General features: G+C 28.8%; 2 protein-coding genes across 2 annotated transcripts in view; both read left to right on the forward strand.

The window, feature by feature from the left end:
• Positions 1-1,107: 1,107 nt before the first annotated feature.
• LOC111612787 (histone-binding protein RBBP7) lies at positions 1,108-20,828 on the forward strand (the record flags this gene model as incomplete). The annotated part of the gene is made up of 8 exons (XM_023354043.1): positions 1,108-1,172; positions 4,942-5,002; positions 7,268-7,360; positions 7,687-7,754; positions 8,220-8,346; positions 8,424-8,636; positions 10,422-10,532; positions 19,850-20,828. Coding segments are annotated over 8 exons (804 nt in total), but the record flags the coding sequence as incomplete, so codon positions are not given.
• A 290-nt stretch (positions 20,829-21,118) lies between these two features.
• LOC111612788 (ankyrin repeat domain-containing protein 6-like) overlaps positions 21,119-22,080 on the forward strand; it is a 53,644-nt gene continuing 52,682 nt past the window's right edge. Inside the window, exon 1 of the mRNA XM_023354046.1 lies at positions 21,119-21,799. The gene's annotated coding sequence lies outside the window, so the exon portion shown is untranslated. The remainder of the gene's footprint in view (positions 21,800-22,080) is intronic.

Raw genomic sequence — 22,080 nt, forward strand, 5'->3', positions numbered from 1 at the left:
ATCAAAATATCACAAAGTTTGGTTTTCTACTTGAAAGACAGTCAGTTGAAAGTCAGTGACAGTTTTACAAGCAACTTCCAAATTTCTCTAATAATTTTATGAATTGATGAATTTCTCTAACAGTTATTGTCAATAATTTTAGTTTACTTGATTCATATGATTGCATCTTGTGTATTTCCTCTTTGTATTTACAAACATCAGTGATTTTTTTTTTTTAAATCTAAGTTATTGAAAATGTACAGGTGCTCACCCAGTAAGTTTTAACGAACAGTTGTTGTTGAAATGTTATAGGCTAGATCAGTGGTTCTCAACCTTTTTTTACCCATGGACCCTTTTTTAATTTTTTTGTGGACTCCATAGACATTGCACAGAAAAAAAAACCTTATATTTTTCACTAATAAAAAAAGAAAGGAAAAAACATTCTGAAAGTCACTGTCAACTGACATGACACTGATGGTATAAGATTCTCTGAACAAACCCCAGCTTTATAATCTCTCTTTGATCTTTGTCAATGAGATACATGTCTTATACGTATTTTAAATAATTTATATTTTAGCCCTTATGCAAGAAACAAGTAATAAAGAAATTGGACAATTTATATATATATATATATGAAAACTACTGGGCTAGATAAAGAAAACAAAACCATCAAATTGCTACTCAGGATCTCAAACATATTGCAAAAAAGCATTGTTGAACCCTTTGTCTTGGAATGATTGCCAAAAATGATTATTTAAATTTTGTATGTGTTAATTGAAAAAAAAACAAATTTGACTAAATGTAAAATTGAATTGTACTGTGAAATTGTTAAAAGCAATCACCCAACATTTCAAATTTTGATCCAAAAAAGACAAATGAAAATTTTGGTACAAAAAAACTGCAATAACTTGAGAACTTCATTAATGGAAACAGCACTGCTGGAATAATTGGATTTTCTGTGACAAGAGATCAGATTTTATTTTTAGTTTGATTTTAATTTTCTTTTTAATAAGTTGAAATGTACTTTACGAATTTTTAAATTAATTGTGTATGGCTTCAATTTATGTAATTTTAAAAACCAGAATTTTCTTTGTAAAAGTTTCTTTAGTGTAAAATTTTTAAATATTTAATGTTATAGATCCTAATGGAGAATGTAGTCCAGATTTAAGATTAAGAGGACATCAGAAAGAAGGGTAAATGTTTTTTTTTTCCATCAGTGTAATTTTTATTACTGAAAATAGTATTTAAAATTAGTGTATGATTGATTATTTATTAATTATCTTTAAGTAATTTTATCAACAAGTTTGGTGTTTTAACTATATAACTGAAACTTTGTTTAAATTTAGTGATTATAAAAGTTATGATTTGGTTTGATTTATAATCAGTTATTGATTATAAATCAATAACTGATTTATTGATATATATTTTAGATTTAAACATGTTTTGTTTAAATCTAACAATTTCTATATTTTATAATTGTACAATTTTATAATTTTACAGGGTATTAATTTTATCCAGGTGGAAGAGAGAGCATTCCAGCATTGCATGAATGTGTTCTGCTTATGCAGTTGTGAAAGTATAATCACTTCACAGTAATGTTCATGAATTTAAGTTGTTGTAGTAGACATGTTAAACAATTGGCAGAATGCATGATAGCTCTTTTTAAGGTGATCAGCATTGCATGTTGTTATATGATTGTAAAGATTGCATTTTTAATTTCAATCTTGTTATGATTGGTAAATTTATTGTTGGAGAACTGCCATGCAATTTACACATCCCTTTCTTGAATAAATGAGTTTATTTTACTATAAACTTAACAATAAAACTAAATTATCATCTGCATGTATTTGTGCAATATTGGAAAGATCTTTTTTGTACCCGGATAAATATTTAAGTAAACATCCTGTATATGGTTAAGCTCTATTTAACATAAAAATTCTAATAGTTTTAATAAGATTGAGGTGATTTTTATATCTACGGTTTAAGTCATTTTTAAAAAATTATTTGGCTTTCAAAAATCATAACTTAATACATAAAAAATAATTAGAATTTGACAAATAAAACTTGAGTTTAGAATGTTCAAATAAATATTGGGTGCTAACAAAAATCTCTCCTTGGCCAATTATTTCAAAAATGAATAGGCCAATCACTGTAAAACTTTTGAAAATGCTTACTATATTGGGTGTATGATAAATTTCCTTTGAACTCTTCTATTGGAGAGGACTGTTGTAATCTTGGCCCTCTAATGGCAACTAAGGCGACACTGTCAGTTCAAAGTTGTAGCACATGTATTCACTATGTTTTAGTGCATTTTAAAATATCAAGTGATCCTGGAATAGGATGTCAAATACAAAAGTTGAATGCTTCACAACAAACGAGATAGCAGTGCAGAACTGCATAACACAAATGCAATGCAAAATTGATTGAATGTGCAGTTAAGTTTAGGTTGGCAGTGATATAAGCACTGTTTTATTTAATCCCTTCTTGTCCACTTTTTAAAAAAAAATTTTAATTAAGCATAAAAAATACTTAAAACTGAAAAAACGAAAGAAATGCATTAATTTTGGTTAAAAAGCTTCATCATTTAGTTTCCTTTGTCTCGTCTTCCTGTGAAATTTAACACCAATGAATCATTGTTTACACATCTGGATGACCTTGAGAACAGCTGGTGTCATACTTCCCGGACATTCAGACTTCTCGGGAGGAGAAGGGTTTAAAGTAGGGTGACTAGAAACTAAACCTATATTTTTAAATATTTTTAAAAAATTATAATTTTTATTGCGATTTCCAACTCCCCCAANAATTTTTTCGTGCGGGGAAAAAATGGTGTTTGATACTTTTTATTAAATCATTTGTGTATTCAAGTTCTGCATATTGACATTGTAGTACATTACACAATAAAATACAGATTACAAATATGTGTGTTTTTTATATATGTTAGGCTCATTGAGCAGGGGGAAAAAAACATCCACAACGCATAGTGGTCGAATATCATGAAAACCACGACGCAAATTTCGTTTTGTGATCTTTTTGAGTTAGTCACAACGCGTTTGGCTGTTTTTAAAAGTGCCACAACACGAATATCACATTGTGGATGACTTAAAGCAGTGTTTTTCAACCTGTGGGTCATGACCCCCCCCCAGTGGGGTTGCAAAGCCACACACGGGGGGTCGCTGGTAAAATAAGACATATTTTTGGTAGGTCCTGCCCTACAATAAAAAAACTACAATTTCAGTGAGAAGTCTGTGCCTGTTTATTTTACAGTACAATTGATTTTTTGATCGATATTTAAATCTCAACAGAAAGAAAATTCAATAGGTAGTTTTTAAAATCACTGACATAGTTTTAATATGGCCCTGGGGGTTGCCAGAATTTTTTAACTTGTAAAGAGGTCACGTATTCAAGAAGGTTGAAAAACACTGATTTAAAGAGACCACAACGCGTTGTTCAATGAGTGTTTTTGTTCTTTGAGCCTAATAATATATATACAGTGGTGCCTTGTATAATGTACGCCTCAAATAACGGACTTTCTGTTTGGCCGTTAAGTGACTCGAGTAACGGACTGGCTGCAAACAACGGACTTTCCGTTCGGCAGTTATGTGAGGCGAACAACGGACTTTCTGTGAACAAGTGCAAATGATGTTTCCACTCTTTTGCCATTGCCAATGACAATCTACTATTTTTGTAATATATTAATACAGTATTATTAGAATATATTATTAGTATATCTGAAATAGAGCTCCCATTGGGATTCGGCTTAATCCCTTGTTTATTACATACATCACCTCAGTGCAGAGTGTTGTGCAAATCATGGCTTCTGAAAAAAACAGAAAGGTGATTTCAATTGATACAAAGCAAGAAATCATCAGAAGGAGTGAAAGTTGACAAAAACTTCCTTATAATTTGAAGTTTAGACTATTTACAAAAAGTCAAAATAACTTTTGAGTCCATCTTTATCCTTTATACACTACCACAGAAGTAGCAGTCTTAAAAAATTTTTGCTTTGAAGAACTCTTCTTAAACACAGGTAAAAATTGGTAAAAAAAAACTTCACAAGGTTAAAAAAGATCAAGTGTCAGCCTTTTCTTGTAGGTTTCTGACACTTTTACAATTAAAAACACACAGAAATTCTTCACCCTTTTCATTTTTATCCCCTTTTTAAACTGCTTCTGGCCCTCTAGTGGTAGTTACGAGTATCTACATTATTTGCATATGGTTACAAAAAACTTCCTTGTCAAATGGGGAGAGGTTCAGGAGTTTACCAACACTTATTATCCAAACAGAGCTGAGGCCAACACGATCAATGATCTCTACAATGGCACCCTTGCCCATCATTTCCGACAAGTGTTGAAGAAGAGAGAGAAACATACCACCTTGGACATTTTTTCAAGAAGCCAGCTGCCAAAAACCAAAGGATGGAACAAGAGGAGATGACCCTGCAAGCTCCGGTAGACTCTCCTGAATCTGACTCTGATTAAAAAACAATAAAAAGAGACCTGCTGCAATGTGTAAAAGTCTGTATCTGTATGAATGTGTGAAATAGGTGTTCCTCCACCTCCTCCTCACAACATCTGACTACCTGGCATAATTGGTGCCTGTTCCATTTTCATTTTTTTTTTTAGTGGTGCAGTACAGTTATTTTATGCTGCAGAATGAATTATATGTTTTAACATGTATTTCTATGGAAAAATGCGTTTTGCATAACGGACTTTTCACTTAATGGACGTGCACCTGGAACGGATTAAGTAAGTTATACGAGGCACCACTGTATATAAAATAAATTTATGCACTAGAAACACATGATGAGATTGTTCTGACTGTTAGTCTTGATAAATAATAAAGTATTACTTACTAGTTGATAATTCAATAAATAATTATTAAATACCTATTAAAAATAAATTTATGAATAGATTAAATTATTAAAATTATAATATTTTTAATATAATAAAATTTTTAAAACAGATATGGATTGTCATGGAATCCTAACCTTAATGGAAATTTATTAAGTGCATCTGATGATCATGTAAGTTTACTTCTGTTAATGATTTTTTGAAGCTTCTATGTATATTAGAAAATATATTGGCATCACTTATTGACATAAAATGTTTTCAGTAAAATTACCTTAAATAAAAATAAAATAGTCCAATTGAAAAGAGATGTTTATGTGTCACTAGAAAAATTTGAAATCTAGAAAAAATAAAGCATTTTATGCAATGGGTTTAATGTTCAATTTTTGATGAGACTGTCTCATCTTTAAAATTGCATTACTGTCAATGGCTGCACACCTTAGCGGTATGAAGGAGTACGTGTCAGAAGTTACAATTTGGCACAGTGGTGCCCAAATCATGTGCACGTAAAATAAACCAGACTTGTAGGTAGTCAGGACTGAGAACTGGGTCAAAAGAAAATACAAAATGCCGAGACTGTTTCTACAAACAGGCATGAGTGTGAGATTTGCACACTCATGCATTGCTTGCGCTCTCCGAGACATAGTCTCGTCCCAAAAATGACTTTGCCGTTTATTTTGTAGAATATAACTGACTACTCAAATGCCATTAATTTAAATACAATCTGTTTAATTTTAAAGATATTTAATATTAATTTGTTTTGAATTATTAAATTTTTCCATTAATTGTAGTATTTTATTTAAAGTAATTAAATTATATAACTATATAGATATATTATTTATCTAATAATCATTTCTTTTGGGGAGGAAATAACATGGAAAGACTACAAAAAAGAACATATTTTTTTTAACATTTTATTTTTTGTTACAATATAAGGTTGATTTGTACTAATTTGTGTTCATTATTGTAACAGTAAGACCTTATTTTTTGCTTTCTTGATTAATGCTGATTTGATGTAATCCTGTCTGCTCGAAGCATAAAAAAATAACTCAAAGTTCACACTGATTCAAATTATTGTAGCATTTCATTGATTCATATATAATACGATTATTCTTGAACATGAACCAATCAGCTAAAGGTGACAATTCATCATAAAGCTGTACTCCTAAATCTATGTTTGTTTGCAATTTTGGAAAAAATATGATATCGTGGATGCCATAGGCAATATTGACTTCACTTGGTAAATGCAAATATTGACTTCAACAGATAAATGCATGAGCAGTGTGGGGAAGAATATATGGCTGGAGGTATCCAGTCATACATTCTTCCACACTATGTTCATGCACAACAAGAAGGGCCTATTGTTGACCAAATTGTCAACCTAATTGATACAGCAGGACTAGGAGATGTAGAAGTGCAAGATATTGCAGAGTTACTGCAGGTTTCTGGTTGAAAACCTTACCAACAACAACCTTCAAGAATTGGAAGAACAAGGAATTTATGTAGAACTGGAAAATAGTGATTCTGAAAACGAAGAACCCAAAGAATTTACAAAACTTTTACTAAGGAAATCTGTAGCAATGATAACTGAAATTGTTGATCAAATTGTAGCAAGTGATCCAGATTTTGAAAGGAATGTAAAAGCAAGACAAGGCATTTTGGATGTGATCTCCTGCTACTGACATTTGCTTAATGAAAGATAAAGAAAGTGACAAATGATTCTAGACAAGTTCATTGCAAAAAATCAAGAATTTCAGAAGTGCCAGGACCTTCATCACAAAATGAACTTTATATTTTTGTGTGCATATGTTTGTGTTATGTAACATATTATTATGCAAATTAATATAAAAATAACTTAAAATTTGTTCATTTTTGGTTAATGTTTCCCTTTTCCTATTTACTGTGTTGAAACTAGCATTAAATGAGGTCATTTTATTTAGTGCTTTGTCATCTAGGAACGCATCCTAAGCACTAAACAAGGTCTTACTGTACTTATAATGTGTATTAAAATATGAATGTTTATATATATGAGAAATGTTATTTGGTGCAGCTACATTTGTGAAGAAAAATTTGCATAGTTACATAATTCCACTGATAATTTCTCATTAAAAATTGAATATTTTAGTGATTTTTTTTTTTTTAAAGTTTAATAATAACTATTTTTATAGGAAATTTGAAAAATAAAACAAAAATTTATTGATATACAAAAAATTCCTTATCTATATTTAAATGAGCACCTATAACAGTGATTCTTAATGTTTTTGCGGCCTGCGTTTCTTGAATTTTTAAAAATATACTCTTGCACTGTATTATGAAAATAATAGTTTTTATTTAAGGGGTATGAGAATTTAGGTAATTCTTTCTTTAAAGATGTATTGAACTTTGATTATTAAAGCTGTTGTAATTGTAAATTTTATAAAACTATTTTTTTTATAAATTAGACAATTTGTCTTTGGGATATAAATGCTCTTCCTCGAGAAAACAAAATCGTTGATGCTAAAACAATTTTTACTGGTCATACAGCTGTAGTTGAGGTAAATAATAATTTTTTCTTTTTTAATTAAATATAATGCAATTTTTAATTATTAGCAAATGCATCATTTTTACTGTTAACACTATCATCTCATTTTACTATAGCTGTGTAAATTTTTAAAATATTTTTTTTGAGTGTCATGAAAAAACCTTTCAAAAATACTTTGAACTATATCAATTTAATAAATTTTTTGTTTCAAATATTAATTTCCATGGTATATATAAAAATATACTGTCTCAAAAAATTAAAAATGTATACAAATAAAATAATTTTCTGATTACATATTTATGATTTTAAATGATATATTTCTAATTTTTTGATTTTTAGGATGTTGCCTGGCATCTACTTCATGAAAGTCTGTTTGGTTCTGTAGCTGATGATCAAAAATTAATGATGTATGTTTAGTAAATAATAATATTTAGATGTGTGTTTATGTTACTTTGTAAATTCTGAAATGTTATAAGTCTATTTTTGTACATTTTATATAATTTTAGCTAATGGTTTTTTTAGCTTTATATTTTTATTTGAATTGATGTATTTAATTATAATATTGAAGGGAAATTATAGAGAAAAGAAGTGTGCGCTATATGTTGTTTTTAAATTTATTATTACTGTTTTTTATTAATGAGAAAATTATTGTGTAAATAATTTATTGAAATCACCGTTATTCATTGTATCCAAGAAAGAACTGAAAGATTACAGAAACTCAGTTATCTTAAAGTATATCCATGTAATTTGCCTTAATTGTAATGTTGTTTCATTGTTAATTATTTTTCATCAGTAAATTATTTATCAACTAGTTTATGTAAAAAGTTTTTAATGTAAAAGCAATTGAAATTATCATTTTTTCTTTTCTTTAGTTGGGATACACGTTCAAACAACACAAATAAACCAAGCCATACAGTAGATGCTCATGTTGCTGAAGTAAATTGCCTTTCTTTTAATCCATACAGTGAATTTATTTTAGCCACTGGTTCTGCGGACAAAGTAAGATAGTAATTTTTATAAAATAATTATTAAAAATAAAGATTAAATTATAAAATCATATATTCTGTATATATTAGACAGTTGCACTTTGGGATCTCAGAAATTTAAAATTGAAACTTCATTCATTTGAATCTCATAAAGATGAAATATTTCAAGTACAATGGTCGCCTCACAATGAAACAATTCTTGCTTCAAGTGGTACAGATAGGAGGTTACATGTGTGGGATTTAAGTAAAATTGGAGAAGAACAGTCTGCTGAAGATGCTGAGGATGGTCCTCCTGAACTCTTGGTAAGCAAAATTATTTGGAACTGAATTGTATAGCTGATTATAATTTAATTTTACAAATTACAGTTTTTCTTTTTTATTGTTACTTTTTATTTAGATTTGAATTATTTAATCCACTAAATGATTTATTTTGAAGATACTAGTATTGTAAAAAGGGGAAACAATGATTGAGAAATAAAAATAACAGCAGCTTTCAATTAATTCAAAATTTTAAGTTTTTGGAGTTGCCATTCTGTTATTTTGTACATTATGTAAGATTTTAAACAAACATTGGTGTAGTCTAGGTATATTAGATTTTATCTTACCATGTAGTTACAATTCAGTGGGTGTGGTTAAATCTGTAATATATCTGATAAAATGACTGCTTTAGAAAACTTCAAGAAAATTTGTGAAAATCATTCAAATCCCTAAGTTTTATTGCTTTTTTTATTTCTGAATACAGTATAGTGGTGATAAAATTGTTTTATATTTGGAATAATTATAGTTTCAGATTAATTTTAATTAATCTAGTGATTATAGTAAAAAGGAAATTGATAACTTTCTATAAACAAGTGTTCAATGTTGTTGTTTCATAAGAAAAATTATAAAGACCAGAAGGTAAAATATAAAAGCATATAATATGGTATATGCTGTATTAAGTTATGTTTCTTTACACCTTTCTGTTAAATGACAATTTGGATACTTGTTAGCATCAATTCTACCTCAAATAACCAATGTATTACATCACAGAAATCAGCTACATGTTGCATTGAATGCAATGATTACAGGAATAGATTTTATTGGAAACGCTTAAATAAGAATACACAAATTAATTTATTTGAAAGAAAAGCTATAGATAGATAATATTTGGTAATTAACTCTTACTACAACGTGATCAGTTGTACTTTACTCTTCAAAACATCAATCCAAACTGCAGTCACTTAAGGTCACTCTATGTATTTTATTTTAAAAATTTACCAAAAATTGAATTTTTATCTCAGAGATACAAAAAAAAATCATGTATATTTATTTTTTTATGTAGTTTTTGGCACAATAGTGTGTAATCATTACAAGTAAAAATTACTTTAAAAAAATGTTTAATAACATCAAAAATTTAGGTCATAATTTATTACTTTACTTTGACAAAAAATAAAATTCTTCAATTTTGTTATTTGTTTTTGGCACCAAGCCAGCAAAAAAGAGAATATTGTTTTGACAATATAAGATTTATGCATATTTACCTATTTTTTCATGAACAATATTACTTTATATGAAACAGTCCATGTATACTAGTTTTTTGTCTTTTTTTGATAAACTTTCTTAGGTTAGTAGAACATTTCATTTTAGGCAATAAGTGGAAAATACTGAAACTATAAAACACTTAGAGTTACGCCAGACTAAAGTCAAAGCATAGCTACCCAAACAAGAGTAACATTAAGCTGTGTTATTTGTATGTGTGCCAACATCTAGCAACTTCCTAACAATATGACATGTTCAATATGATTATTATATATTGTTGTAGATTGACATAAGATACAATATCAATTGAGATCAGTATTTTATCTATTAATACTAAATTTTATGAAATTTAGTATTAATAGTTTCATCATTTAATACTAAATTTCATAAAATTTAGTATTAAATGATGAAACTGCTTTAATATTCAGTAATTTTTATAGGTAACTTTTAAATTTGCATGTTTATCATTTTTATTTTTATATTTTTTAAATTTATAAACTGTTAACAAATGATTGTTGAAACTAAAATTTTTAAAACCATAATACTGATAGTGCTTTTATGTTTTACTAGTTTATTCATGGTGGTCACACTGCAAAGATATCTGATTTTTCTTGGAATCCAAATGAACCTTGGGTGATATGTTCTGTATCTGAAGATAATATCATGCAAGTTTGGGAAATGGTAAGTGCTCACCATTGCACAATTTGAGTGTATTTGATTTGCTTATATGAGTTGAAAATATTAAAAATTAAATATTTGAGTAGAATTAATGAAAGAAGTAATTTGAGGGATGCCCAGGAAGTACAGTCAGTTTGTGTTAATACGAATAGCTAGGGAAATAGTAGTTAGTTTGTTTTGCCAAAAGTTCATATGAATTATATTCAAGGTCAAACCAAGGTCATATAATTTGGGTAGTTAAGGCTTAACAAATGATCGAAATCTCTAAAATATAATACAGTATTTTGGATTAATTTAATAAATAAAGTAAATAAAATAAATTTATTAACAGAAACAAATTCTAAATGATTTTTCAAATCAAACAAAATGAGGAGACAAAATTTGCCATTTAAGTGTGCAGTAATATATCAGAATGATTATATGATTAAATAAAATAAAGAAACAAAGTTAAAAGAAATTTGTAGTAGTTTTTTCTGTTAAAGATTATTTTTTTTAAATATATTTTTTATATATTTTTTGTGCCAAAAGAGTAAAAATGAGCCAAATTTGGCAAAAAGCAGCCAAATCTTGCATTCTCATATGCATTCCTTGATATGCAAAGTAGCACATGTTTGCATGGGATTGCATCCATTTAAAGGGGTGGTTGTTCTTAAACATTAACCCATATTTTCTGAGTACAGTAAAATGGTCACTAAAATTATTTGAATTCCTTTACAGTCAGAGGTTGAGCTAATCTTTGTTTATTATGAGGAAAAAATCCAAATAGAACATTACAGTACTAATTCCTATTCATGTCAAAAACTGTAAAAAGCAACCATAACTGGAAGTGGGGCTACCACTAACTAGGTGACAAAATAAGCGATAAACAATGGACAAAATACAAATTTGTTTGTTTGTTTTTTTTACAAAATTATCATTCTTTTCTATTGATTTATCACCAGGTAAATTTAAATAATATTTAAGAAACAATTAACTCATTTCTTAAAAAAGTATTTAAATTTACGAGTTAAAAGAATGATTTTGTAATTAACAAATGTTTATACAGATAACATACTGTATTTATCGTATTTTACGGACTACAAGATGCTACGGACTATAAGACACACCTTAATTTTTAAGCAATTTTTTAAAAAAATAACATTTTTACCGTTATTTTTGTTAGCTACTAACAAAAATATTGTAATTCTAAAATATGAGCTTATAAAGGCAAAAGAAGAGTCCCAATTGTAAAATTTAACCATAAAATGGATTATTTGTTGGAAGAGCATTCAAAATAGCCACGAAAAAAATTAAATGCTGGCTATCATCCAAAAAAAATTCGAAAAGACACTTACTGTACATCACTGCATGTGCATGCACTAACTTGTGCTTTCACAATTTCTAAATTTTCATTCATAAAACCACATACAGTAATACTATGACACAAAACTATCTTAGTCATGGAGGATGCCATGTTGCTTTCCACCACAAACTACTGCTACAAGTGGCCATTTTTGCCATTCGACGGCACACACTCCGACTGGAATTTAGGAACGCGTTGCGCAGAAATTTTTAAATGGATGTCGTTTGCGTGGAGTTACGCAGACGAATAAAAGAATGCACTCATGTTTGTCACATCGGTGCACTGCTGCTGCCAGTTGGATTCACTGTTGCCAGATAGAGAGAGGTTTCCTGCGGCATCAAATATATGGCCATTTTTAAGACTGACGGGAATTTTAAATCAAACTCTGGACATTTTTATATTAATTTTGAGTATAAGATGCACCTGAATTTTGGAGGCAATTTTTCGAAGAAAAAAGTGTGTCTTATAGTCAGTAAAATATGGTATTTATTTTTACAAGTAAATAGAAAAGTCTAGAAGAATGTTGATAGATATACTCAAAATTAACAAATGTATTTTTGTGAAAACAAAGACAACAATTACATAAAAATAAAAATATATCACATTATAAATTAAATATAATATGAATTAAAATCAAAAAAAGTGTAAGTTTTTCCAAAGAATTTGTTTTTGAAGGCAGCTTTTATTTGACGTGATGTTAACCATTCTGTTAAAATGTATTAATGGTGGTACGGTATGTTATTCCAAAACATTTCCTTTTCCTCATAACTCATACCTCACAAGTCTTAACCATATTTATGTATATATATTTTACCAATATTTACAAAAAATAAATAGATAATAGTCCCCAATTGTATGCTTGCTAAGCATACAAAAATTTTTTAAGGTTTTGTCACCCTGTTGTCATATATCTGTGGAAGTGGGGTTATTTCTTGAGGGTTGTGGAGTTAATTTACAATTCAGTTTGATGAATTCTGGTAAAATTTGTTTGCTTTATCTTGGTGATTGTAAATAAATGTAAATTAACATTGTGACAATGGTGTTTTGCCACTGCAACAGAAAAATTAACTTTATCAGTGTTTGCTTTAAAGTGCATTCACTATTATAAAGTAATATTTAATGTTTTGTGCATTCTAGCTTTTGAATGTTATATGTTTATGTTTGTAGTTGCAAAGTTTTTAACTAGATATTAGTGGCCTAGTGATTTTTACAAATGATATCTGTGAGTGATGAGTTCTAAACAGTTTAAAAGAAATTGAAAAAAAACATTAGAAAAGAGTATGTACATAACAATGAAGTGACAAAAAGTAACCAAAACAGGTTTGACTACAATAATGCAAGGTACAGTTCACCAAGTCTTCATACCTGTAATCTTCACAGAATTTCAGTGGATTGTCCTGCCTCATCTACCTTACAGTCCAAATTTAGACTTTTCTTCTTCCAAGTATTTTATTTATTTATTTATTTATTTTTTTAGTTGAAAGATATAATTTAGGGTTAAAAGTCATTTTGAAGTAAGACGGTTAATTACTACAGAAAACGGCAATATCATTCTATAAAGACGTACAGGTTCTTGATGCACACACCTAACAGTGTCTGTGTGCATGATGGAAAACACAAATATGAATGAAACTTTTGCAGTTTGAGGATAGAACTTCCTGGACACACACACAATATTAAGTGTAATAGCCAGTAATATGTAGATGCAATAATTAACAAAACAGATTTTAGTGTCTTGTTATATAATTTGATAAGAATGAATTTTAACACTGCTTGTCAGCGTGCTAAGACTTCAGCCATCTATGATTTCATTCTAGTTTCAAATTACAATATTTCTGGAATTTTTTTTCAATATTTTGTTGAAATATTTACTTACAAATAATATCTAAATTAATTAAACAAAACATATTTAATTTGTTAGAGAGCATTTCCTGACTAGTACACCTGTTGTTGATTTAGTTACTTGGAAAGGAGTAATTTGTTTTATTGTTTCATAGTCTTGTTATTCTACTTATAAATTTAAAACAGGTTGATTATATTTGGTTTTGAGCTATTGAAGTGAGATCATCAAAATTCAATAAGATGCATCTATAATGTTTTTTCTTAATACAGTGAGTGATCAGTTAACGAACAAATCGGATAATGAACACTTTCGCGAAATATTTTTGTTTGGATAACAAACATCTCACAGAACAAACACAAGAAGAAGTGACATAAAATAATGAATACTGATTGGTCTTCCCTCATCTTCAGACAACAGTTCAAAACTTTTTGGAGCGCGGAAGACGTCAACATTGACGCTCAACCCTGTATATACTGATCTGATAGTATTCCTCTGAACTTTGAAACTCTCCCTTGTAATTCCAGACTTTTATTTTTCTGACAGAAACAATTCTTTTATAGTATTTGTGAGACTGTCGGGCTAGCACTCGTTAAGTTTTGCATTGGTTTTTATTTTCGAAAGGTGAGAGAGTAATATCACACGTAGAGAGTGGGCAGATGTCTGTTGTTGCTGGGCAGCAAGGCTTGAACAGGTCTACAGTAAGCCAGAGTTCAATCTTATCTAAGAAAGATACTGTGTTATCAAGAAGACTCAAGCAGCTTAAGGAGTAACAAAAATCATATCTGAGAAATAAAGAACATTGAAGAGCTCATAATGAAACCTGAAACTGATCTGATGACAGAAGAACACCAAGAAACTTGGCAAGATATGTTTTCTTCTGAAAAAGAGAATTAATGTTGATATCTGCTATTAAATATTTTTTTTGAAGAAGTGGAATGATGTCAGAATGACAGTCTTAGAATGGCATCCAAACCAGGTTGAAGTTAATAGGGTTAGGGATATCTACAATTACAATGCTATTAATTACTTCTGAAAAATCTTGAAGAGAGAAAAGCAATCAACATTGTACAGATTCTTTAACCCCACAAACGGAAAAAAACATGACTAATAATACAGTCCATTTCAAAATTATAAACACACCCAACTTTTTTCAGTAACAAAAACATTAACAATTAATAACAATTTCAGTATTTATTATATTAGTATGTTGTTTACAACATCAACTTAAACATTTTCTGAAATTTTTAGAGCTATCTGACAATTACAAAAAGAATTATCAAAGATTTTCAATTTTTGATTGTTTCAAAAGTATAAACACAGATGCTTAAAAAAATTAATTGTGATGTCTCAATATTTTGTAGGTCTACCATTTGATTTAATTAATTCAAATACTATATCAGACATACATTTTACTAGTTTTTGAAGAAGTTGTTTAATATTTCCACAATAATCCATGATAGCTAATTTCAGTTCATTTACAATGTTGTATTGTCTGTTTTGGCCATAAACAAGATGACTTATAATGCCCCAAACATTCTCTATTGGATTCATATCAGGGCTCCATGATGGCCAATCAATTACATTAATTTTTTTTCAGTAAACCAATGTTTAGTTGACTTTGATGCATGAATGGCAGCATTATCCTGTTGGAATTGCCAGTTTTTTCACCCAATAAGTGATCCAAAAGTTATTAAATTTTGATACAACAATTCTTGATATTTTTCTGAATTCATTCTACTTTCTATATATACAATGTTTGTTTACTCCTCCTTCCAAATCCTACTCACACCATCACAGAGATTCCCACCTTGTTGTCTGCTCATTCTGACTTCTTCATTCTTCCTCAAATCATGCCAGTAGTGGCAGTAACTGTCAGGTCCATACAAATTCCATTTTTTTAATCTGAAAAGACTATTTTGGTCCACTTCTCTTTCTGTGTCATCTTGTCTATGGTCCACTTTAATCTAGCTATTTTGTGCAATTGTGTTAATTTCAGTTTGGCAGCCATTTTTGTAAATTTGGCATTTTTATGATTATGCATACATCGCCATACAGTTTCTGATGAAACTGCAATTGGCAATATTGATGCTGATTCTCTGACAGTCAACTTGTTGGCTGTCAGTAGTCGAAAAACCTTTCATTTCTAGGTGTAAGGAGTTTAGGCATTTCACATCGCTTATTTCTGTCATAATTTTCATCCAGAGTTAATACATTTCTCACAGCACACACAGATCAATTTACAGTTGCTGAAATTTGTCTTGGAGATTGTCCTGCTCCTTTTAGTTGGTAAATTTCACGTATTTTCAACTCAGTGTTTTTCCACGAGGCATTGTTTTAAATCATAAAAAACCATTTAAAATTGGCCCCACATTTGTAATAATAAATGATACTATCCTCTGGTGACAACTAATTAAACCAATAATTAATTAAAAACTTATCATGCTAATTTTATGCACCTGTGTTTATACTTTTGAATCAATCAAAAATTGAAAATCTTTGATAATTTTTTTGTAATTGTCAGATAGTTCTAAAAATTTCAGAAAATGTATAAAATGATGTTGTAAACCAGGGATCTTCAACCTGGGTTCTGCGGAACCCTAGGGTTCCCTGGAACGTTGACGGGTTCCGCGAGTGATCACTATTTGCTCGGCCAAAACACACGTAAAATGGAAATCATCTATACAAGGAATTTTTCATGTAGGAACGGGGTAGTGGACTGTCTTATTAAAATATTAGATTAATATAATTAGATAAAAATTACAATATTAATATAAATTGGATATAAAGTGGCAGTAAATAAATATTTTATGGATAAAATAAAATCTTGAAATTTGGTAAAAGTCACGTGCTTCAAATACACCAATCGAGACGCACAATGTCGCATATTAGTTCTGTTAATCTCATTCTGTCTGTTAAATACAATCACATACAAGCATACAAGCGAGTATTTATTTTGTTTTTATATCATAATTGATAACTCATTATTTATTTACAATTTAATTAGACTACCGTAGCAATAATGGATATGTGGTTGAAAACTGGTAAGCTTCATTCCACGGATGCGAGAACTAGTTTCGCTACTACTGTTGACAATGAACCAGATGTTAGTACCAAAAAGTTGTCTGGTAATTCGGAGTTACCCATTTGTAAAAAGCGGAAGTATAATGAAGAATACTTAAAATTTGGTTATACACGGATTGGTGATAAAAATGAACCAAAAAGGTTACACGTTGAATCCGAACGTGTGAGTCACAATAGCGGTTTAAATCCCGCAAAATTGAAAAGACATTTGAAACAAATAATCTAACTTTACAAAATAAAATTGTTGAGTATTTTAAAAGAAAATGTAATGAGTCGAAGAATAGAAAAAAGACAAAAAAGACCTTTATGAACTTTGTTAAAAACAATTGTGATAATGCTTTGGAAGTATCGTATCGTGTTAGTTATCGTATTACTCAACAGGGTGAAGCTTATACCATCGCAGAAAAATTAATTAAGCCATGCGTAAAAGATGTAGTTACTACCACGATTGGGAAAGAACATGCTAAATTAGTTGACTGTATCCCCCTTTCGGATACTACAGTTTAAAGGCGTGTTAAAGATATGTCTATTTTTGTGAAAATGAGCTCGTAAGACATTTGCGAGCTTCCGAACACGGATTTACTATTCAACTTGACGTAACTACAGATATAGCTGGATTAGCGATCTCGCTCGTTATTGCGAGATAAATCCATGGAATGGCTACTCGAGAAGATATGCTAATTTGCAAAAGTTTGCCAACCAGAACAACTGTGTAAGAAATTTTTAATTTGATAAATTTAAATTTAAAAAAGCAAGATATATCTCGGGATTTATGTCATCGAGTAGGTACCGATGGAGCCAAGGCAATGCTTGGTAAATTGAACGGCGTAGTTGCACGCGTGAAACAAAAAAATCCTCACACGAGAAGTACTCATTGTTGTCTTTGTCGATGGGCTCTCGCAGTGACGAAAATGCCAGAAGAGCTAAAAGACGTACTTAATGGTTGTGTTAAAGTGATAAATTTTATCAAATCAAGGCCGTTAAATTGAATAGTTTTCAATTTGTTGTGTGAAAATATGGGAAGTTTATATAAAACACTACTGTTGCGTGCAGACATCCGTTGGTTATCTCATGGAAAAGTGTTAGCAAGGTTTTGCGAATTAAAAGATGAAATAAGAATTTTCTTATCTGAACACGTGCCTCAATTATCTCAAAAACTAAATGATGCAGTTTGGATTCAGAAAATGGTATATCTAGCAGATATTTTTACCTATTTAAATGAGCTCAACGCATCGCTCCGAGGAACAAATATCAATATTTTCAGGGTACAAAGTAAAATTGATGCTACTCTTTTAAAATTGAAATTTTGGGCAGTTTGCATTTTGAAAGGAAATATTGAATGCTTTCCTAATTTGCACAATATTTTAGTAGACGGTAACGCCAATCTTGATAAAAATGTAAAACATAATTTGGTCCAACATTTATAAGATCTGCAAAAAACATTTCGCGAATGCTTTCCTGTTCAAAAAGAAAAATTATCTTGAATTCAAAATCCTTTTCAAGACTGCGATACCTCCGAACTCCCAATAAAAGAAAGAGAACGACAAATTGGTATGTCGACCGACAGTTGATTGAAACTAAAATTTAATCAAATTGATATTATGCATTTTTGGATCGACATTAGGAACGAATATCCTGAAATTGCCAAAAGAGCTGCGAAACATTTAATGTCGTTTGTATTGACCTATATATGTAAAAAATCTTTCTCTTTGTATGCTGCCACAAAAACAAAATACAGAAACAGATTGGATGCCGAAGATGACGTTAGGTTGCAGATTTCAACAATTATTCCCGATGTAAAAATGCTTTGCGATAAAAAAATAAGTGCAGTCGAGTCATTAAAAGAATTTTCTTTTTATTAATTTGTTATAATATAAAATATTGTTCCTTTTGTTAATTATTCATAAAATGTATTCTAGAAAATAAATAAAATAAAACCCGATTCGCTACCTCACTATTCATTGTTTTATTAAGATGTTGTATTAATATTAAATAAAGATACAAGAATAATTTTGCAAATTTGAGTAGAAAAAAGCTTTGATAAACTATTTTATCTGCTACTTAAACACGAGGTTCCTTCAAGAAAACCCTGAGCTCAAAGGGTTCCCGAAAGTGTAAAAGGTTGAAGGCCCCTGTTGTAAACAACATACTAATATAATAAGTACATTACTATTGTTAATGTTTTTGTTATTGAAAAAAGTTGGGTGTGTTTATAATTTTGAAACGGACTGTAATGCAAGACTGCATACATATGTATTTTTACTATTACATATAAATAAACGTAATAAATAAAAAATATATAAATAAAATATCCAAAAAAATAAAAGTACTCCAAAAAATGAAAAAAAGTATATATTTTATATTTTTTGGAGTCTCCGGAACAAATTAATCAAATTCCCATAAAAACCTATGGTAAATTGATAATTGGATAACGAACAAAGTCTTGGAACTTAATAAAATTTTATTATCAGAAAAGACCAAATTAATAATGTACTGAAATGATGTAAAGTTCAGTGAAATGTGTTTATTGTTCAAGGATTCTTCAAATTCCCTTCATATTAATCCTTGTTTTTTTTTACATAATATGGAATATTATTTGATTGTAGTTAGTTTATTAATTATGTGAAAATTTAAGTTTTATGAGCGATTTACTTTAGTCTTGATTATCTGATCTAAATGGATAAAATAGAATGTTACCTGATACAAGCTGTATTTGGAAATATTTGTTTAATATGCTCAGTAATGAAATAAAAAAATGTAGAAAAATCATCATTTCATCATTTTATTCATTTTCAGTTTTATGCATTAACTGCTATTATTAAATTTTGAAGTTAAACCAGAATTATCTTATAAAAAAGATTAAATACAATTTTGAAGAAACTAAATTCTAATTTATTCTTAGGTTTAATAACTTAGTGGCATAAAAAAAAAGATGAAGACAAACAATTTGAATTATATTAAATCTGTGGATAATTAAAGATCAGATAATCAAGACTGTGTTGTATTTTTTTATGAAATTTATTTAGTAATTAATTTAAAAAAGTATTTTTTTAGGCGGAGAATATCTACAATGATGAAGAACCAGAAACTCCAGCATCTGAACTAGAGACAACTTCATGAAGAATGTGCTAAGCAGAACTGTAATGCGATTACATCTTGCATTTATCTGGGACATGTCTTTCTGTGGCACAGTATATACCTAGTCTATTTCATTACAATAACAGAATTTGAAACATAGCATATTGTCTTTCTGTTGTTGTTATCAAAGATTTTTGTCTAAGAGATATATTGTTTGAATAAGAATTTGTTTTTTAAAGATGATCAGTTTTTTAAAATTTATTTAAATCTTATAAAATGTTAACTATTATCTGTCGAAATGTTAAATCGTTTATAAATACAAATTTTTATGATTCAAAATTCAGTTTTTTTTCTACTGATGTTTTAACATTGAGAAAATTGGCTTTATTATGAAAACGTCTTTCAATCCCAAAATCAAATCAAAATTTTCTTGTATATTTCCAACGCTCGAGACCTATCTCTGTAATAAATGCTATGAAACTTGTTCCATCAAAAGTTTTTGAAATACAACAAATGTGTATAGCATTATTTGTAAATGATTTGACTTAACAAAACGAGTCAATAAATGTTTTCATATTTGTTGAAATTTAAAGAGAATAGGATTTTTACGATATCAGGATGTAATTTATCAAGTATTTGATGGATCAAAAAATGTTTCCAAGTACGCACTCTTAACATTTAACAAGTTTGCTGCATAATTATCGGATTTAAAATGCTGAGATTATTTTATTTAGGTTGCACCGATTTTTATTTTTTAGTAAGAACTATTTGAGCATTATGTATGTAATAATGTCATATGTGAAGTGATAATTAAAATATTTCTTTTGTGTTTGATATGTGTAAATGTGCTACATGCAGCAAACAGGTTAAATACAAAAAAAAAAATTAAACATATCAGTTAGACATCTGAAGATATCGTTCAGATCTTTAAACAAAGTGGTCTTCTGTGCCAAATCAGAATTTATTATTTCAATTTGGATTAATTGTTACATGTCAAATTCTGTATTTTGTGCAGCTACATTCTGTCATTTGTCATATAAAATTTTCTAGTATAAAAAAAAAACTTGCAGTATATACCTGAAAATTTTTCCTTCTCATTTTGTAAGTTTTTGTATAATAATTGTTTAATTTGTTAATCATTATTTATAAGTGGATTTTTAAAAAATTTTAAAACAACAATTAAAAATTATATATATATATATATTTCTTATTATTGGTTAATTTAATGTTTTGAAAATTTATTTTTCATTAAAAAATATGCAACAGGTTATGTAGAAACAACTCTTAACCTTTTTAAGAGATGAAAATAATCTTCAGTTTATTCTTATCAGAATGAATGTATTTGAAACCTCCACTTCAATTTAGAAGTAAATTAGTAGTGGTTTTATGTTTTTATAGAAATATCACCTGCTCTATCTCTGACTACTAGTTTTTTTGGACAAAAACAATTCATCAAATACATAAAGAAAAAAACACATGATTCCTATCAGTTTCTTTGGAAAGGGTTAAGCGAAGGCGTGAACCTATCTGTCCAGAATTATGGATCAACCTGTTCTAGAGCAGATAAGTTTTAAGTATTACAATGTTGTTTAATTTTATTTTTTTACATTTTTATTAGAAAAATCACATAAAAAATATTAATTGAATTATTTGATAAATATTATGGAATTTGTAATTTTTTTAAGGGGTAAGTATGTATCTAGTATGAATATTGATGATTCGGTTAATATTGAGATATAATTATTTTTTTAATATACCTGATAAAATTTAAAAAGCACGTTTTTAAAATATTTCTATTTTTCTCTCTATTTTTCTAAATCTTAAATTCTTATCTTTAATGCAGGTTACTGAATCCATCATCATCATATAATAACCTAGAATTTTGCTGTATAAATGGTGGTTCATACAGAATTCTCAGTCTATCAGGTTCTTATATTCTGTTAATTATCTTAATTAAAATTTCACTGTTTTTCTTCTTTTAATTATTTTTGATTCAGTTTTGGATCACCCTTTTTAGTTTAACATATTTATGTACTTTATTCTTTGGAATAAACTACATAAATATGATTTAAATTTGTAGCTTAGTAATTTGATAGATGGCAGAATAAAATATGAAAGATTTCTTCAGTTTATTTTGTATTCTGGCATGAAATTATACTGAATAATGGATGAAGATGAGTCCGGAAATGCAGAAAACATTATTTGAG

This window comes from Centruroides sculpturatus, unplaced genomic scaffold, assembly GCF_000671375.1.
Source record: "Centruroides sculpturatus isolate CEXI.00-Female unplaced genomic scaffold, Cexi_2.0 scaffold1860, whole genome shotgun sequence".
Lineage (NCBI taxonomy): Eukaryota > Metazoa > Arthropoda > Arachnida > Scorpiones > Buthidae > Centruroides > Centruroides sculpturatus.